Raw genomic sequence first — 3464 nt, forward strand, 5'->3', positions numbered from 1 at the left:
TGAATGGTGGATGTAGTGAATGGTGAACAAGGGTTAAGGGGTGACAGGTGATACATATGAATAGAAGGGAAAGAAGTAAATTCAAGAAAGAAAGTCATTTTTAATGACACACAAGTGTTAATATATCATAGTAACCCAACATATTCATCAAGCAGCATACGTTATCACATTAACAAATAGTAATTTTCAGTCTTTTAATTTCATAACAACTCATAATTATATATCTATTACTTGAGAAGACTCATCAAGTGAAAACATAGTCGTGGTTGTTGCTAGGGTCATATAAATGGGACCCTTGACATCGTAGCCATGGCCATTATCAGTGTCATGTAAATGGCACCCATTACATTCTTGGAGTGGTTGGCATTAGGGAGGGAATCCAGCGGTAGAAATCATGCCAAATCAGACTGAGATCTGGTACAGCTCTCTGATTTACCAATTCCAACCAAACCGTCTAACCCATGCTAGCATGTAAAGTGGATGTTAAATGATGATGATATCTATAAGGGCACACAATACCTGCATTTCTCTCCTCATCGAGTAAGACCAGTCCTAAAAAATAGAAACATAAAGAAATGCAACTGAGAAGTTTTACAGAAATACAAATTAATTGCTGAAACTTCGATGTAACATAAGACATTATTATTAATTTGAGACAGAAAAAAGAAACAGGCCAGTCAATTGGTAGAATTTGAAAGAAAGATCTATTGGTTGCCCAAAGATATTCTTATTAATTCCACTACAATAAAACCTCCCACTATTTCATCTTCTAAAATTAAGTACTATAAAGTTGTGCCTGCAATTTTAGCCATACTTCTTTATCTCTAAGCATAGGTGTGTGGTTCAGGTGATTTGGGTGTTGGGTTCAAAATTATTAGGTAGACGAAAAAATAATTGCATGTGTATGTATGTATACATACAAGCACATACACACATGCACAAGGGATAAGATATCTTTCAGGTAATAGTGAACACTAAAGGTTAGAGAGAAAGTTTTAGTCTTGCTGAGGACAAAACAACAGTGCTAGTGTTGGTACCTTGATAAAGTGCACCCAGTACACTCAGTAAAGTGGTTGGTCAAAGGAAGGAGATCCAACTATAGTAAACCTGGTTAAAATGGAACATATAGGACATGGTCTCTGACCTATCAAAAAGAAAGCTGTAACTCTGAATAATAATTGATACTTCATAATTTCAGACACTTCTTGGATATCAATTAGACCAACTGCATTTCCAACACTGAAGTCCTGAACCATGCTAAGACACCCAGTATATTCACCCTGCTCCAGCAGCACCATCTGCACTGGCTTGGTCATGTATATCGCATGCTGGACAGGAGGATCCCAAAAGACCTCTTGTAAGGGGAACTGGCCACCAGCATGAAAGCACAAGGTTGATCTCATCTTGGTTTCAAAGACATCTGCAAAAGAGATATGAAGTCAATAGATCTGGATGTCCTGAGATGGGAGGAGGTTGCAAATGATCACCCATGCTGAAGACAAATACTGCAAAAGGGGATGAAGTGAGAGAAAGAGAAACAGGAATTTGCCACCAAGGAAAAGTGCACTCAACAAAAGGAAAAACCAGTAGGGCCAGTAGAGAGCTCCTTTCAAATGCAGTCGCTGTATGCATGGCTGCCACTCTACAGCTACAACAGATGCTGCACCACTATCAGCAGCTGACACAATTTCATCAGGCACAAATCCATAGTCTCTCGAGAGACCATGGATTCCAATACAACTACAGAAGTACCTGTGCATGTCACCGACCATGCCCACAACAGTATTCCCTTTCAATTCCATGGCACCATGAGGCCAGTGACCAGTTGACAATGCCTCAAATACAGGAATTTCAAATCTGGAGAGCTTGAGCTTAAAGGTCACTTGATAGTAATTCTCAGTAAGCCACATGAGAGGAAGCAGAGTTTCACTGTAATATGCATGACTACTCTCAACAAGGATTGACTAACATATCCTATGTAGGCAGTAGCATTGATTCTGAGGCTTTGCAGGATGAAGTGAGGTAGCATGACATATCTTTTGTTGTTCATTAGGATCATCAGAGTCGATAGGAACATGGTGCTTTCACTGTAGGTACCAATGAGCAATCAATCATTTCCCCTGTTCATCTTCTTGGTCAATGTTCTCATCAGAGAAAAACTAGAGCATAACAGGTTTCATGGGGGTGTTTGATCTTGTTCAGCAAACACTTCAACCAGATCACATAAGTCTTACCAGATATGAACTGCCCTCCCCTCACCACCTTGCACTTACACTTGATGTCTTATCTGGCAGTGGATCCTGCCATCTTAAGCCACTTGTTAATCACCCTCACCAATTCATTAAAGTTGTTGCTAATGTACTGGAATCAGCCATCCTGACAATGTTTGATCAAAGAGAATGTTTCTTTCTCTGGACCACTGACAACATACATAAAATTTTACAACCAAAGGCTTCAAGCTCAAGAAACTAGCCATATTCAGGAACCTTGGAGACATCTGAGTTGCTGTGATTGGTGGCAAGAGCTATGAATATGTCTTTTCCTGTGTTTTTAAAAATATTTCTTGTCAGATTGGAATCTGCCACACTAAAGTCATCCATATACCCAAAGAAATGAAAGAGCTAAAATTTGGCATGTGCTGTGTCACACTGCATTTATGGCCTGCGAAAGTTGTATTCACAAATACTCTAAGCACTCTTAATGTGTGTACACACATATATACACACAAATGAGTAGTACATAAATATAGATAGATAGATGTGTATATTTATGCACATGTATGGGTGTATGGTCAAGAAGTTTGCTTCCAGCCATGTGGTTTCTGCTTTAGTTCTACTGCTTGCTACCATCGGCAGAGTGTTTTCTCCTATAGCATTGAACAAACCAAACTGTGTGAGTGTATGTGGTAGGCAAAAACTGAAAGAAGCCCATTGTGTGTGTCTATCATTATGCTGACATCATATGAGAGTTGTAAATAAGTGTCACAGTCACACAAGGAGTGCCATTCATTTCCAAAATTCTGCAAAAACATGCCTGGCCAGGGAAAATATTACCTTGCTTGAAAACAGGTAAGGGTTGGCAACAGGAAAGGTATTTGGCCCCATTTTACATCCATTTTCCTGTGCTACTCTGGACTAGACGAAAATATTTCTGTAGCATTGTTTTATTGCCAGATATCCTTCCTGTTGCTAACCCATTACATGTTTCTGAAGTAAGGGATTCTTATTCACACAACTTTGAAGGCGTGAAGGGAATGGACGATTTCTTGATAATGCCAATAATATCACCGTTCATAGCACGTTACTTTCAGAGAAGCACAAATGTAAACAAACACACAGACGTGTGCGTGCAATCACACGCGTGCACGCACACAAGCTTCTTTCTGTCAGTCATATCCAATCACAAGGCTTTGGTTGACTTGGGGCTGTAGAAGACACTTGGGCAAGACTTCCTTGTGTACCCCC

The 3464-nt window shown here is 39.7% G+C and overlaps 1 protein-coding gene across 3 annotated transcripts in view; it reads right to left on the reverse strand.

The window, feature by feature from the left end:
* LOC106878232 (serine/threonine/tyrosine-interacting protein) overlaps window positions 1-3464 on the reverse strand; it is a 42193-nt gene that overhangs the window by 15609 nt on the left and 23120 nt on the right. For all 3 annotated transcript variants that reach the window (XM_052971589.1, XM_014927393.2, XM_014927394.2), the window contains one exon: window positions 520-552. In XM_052971589.1, coding sequence (XP_052827549.1) covers window positions 520-552 — 33 coding nt within the window. The remainder of the gene's footprint in view (window positions 1-519; window positions 553-3464) is intronic.

Source organism: Octopus bimaculoides, chromosome 11 (genome assembly GCF_001194135.2).
Source record: "Octopus bimaculoides isolate UCB-OBI-ISO-001 chromosome 11, ASM119413v2, whole genome shotgun sequence".
In the NCBI taxonomy this organism is placed as follows: domain Eukaryota; kingdom Metazoa; phylum Mollusca; class Cephalopoda; order Octopoda; family Octopodidae; genus Octopus; species Octopus bimaculoides.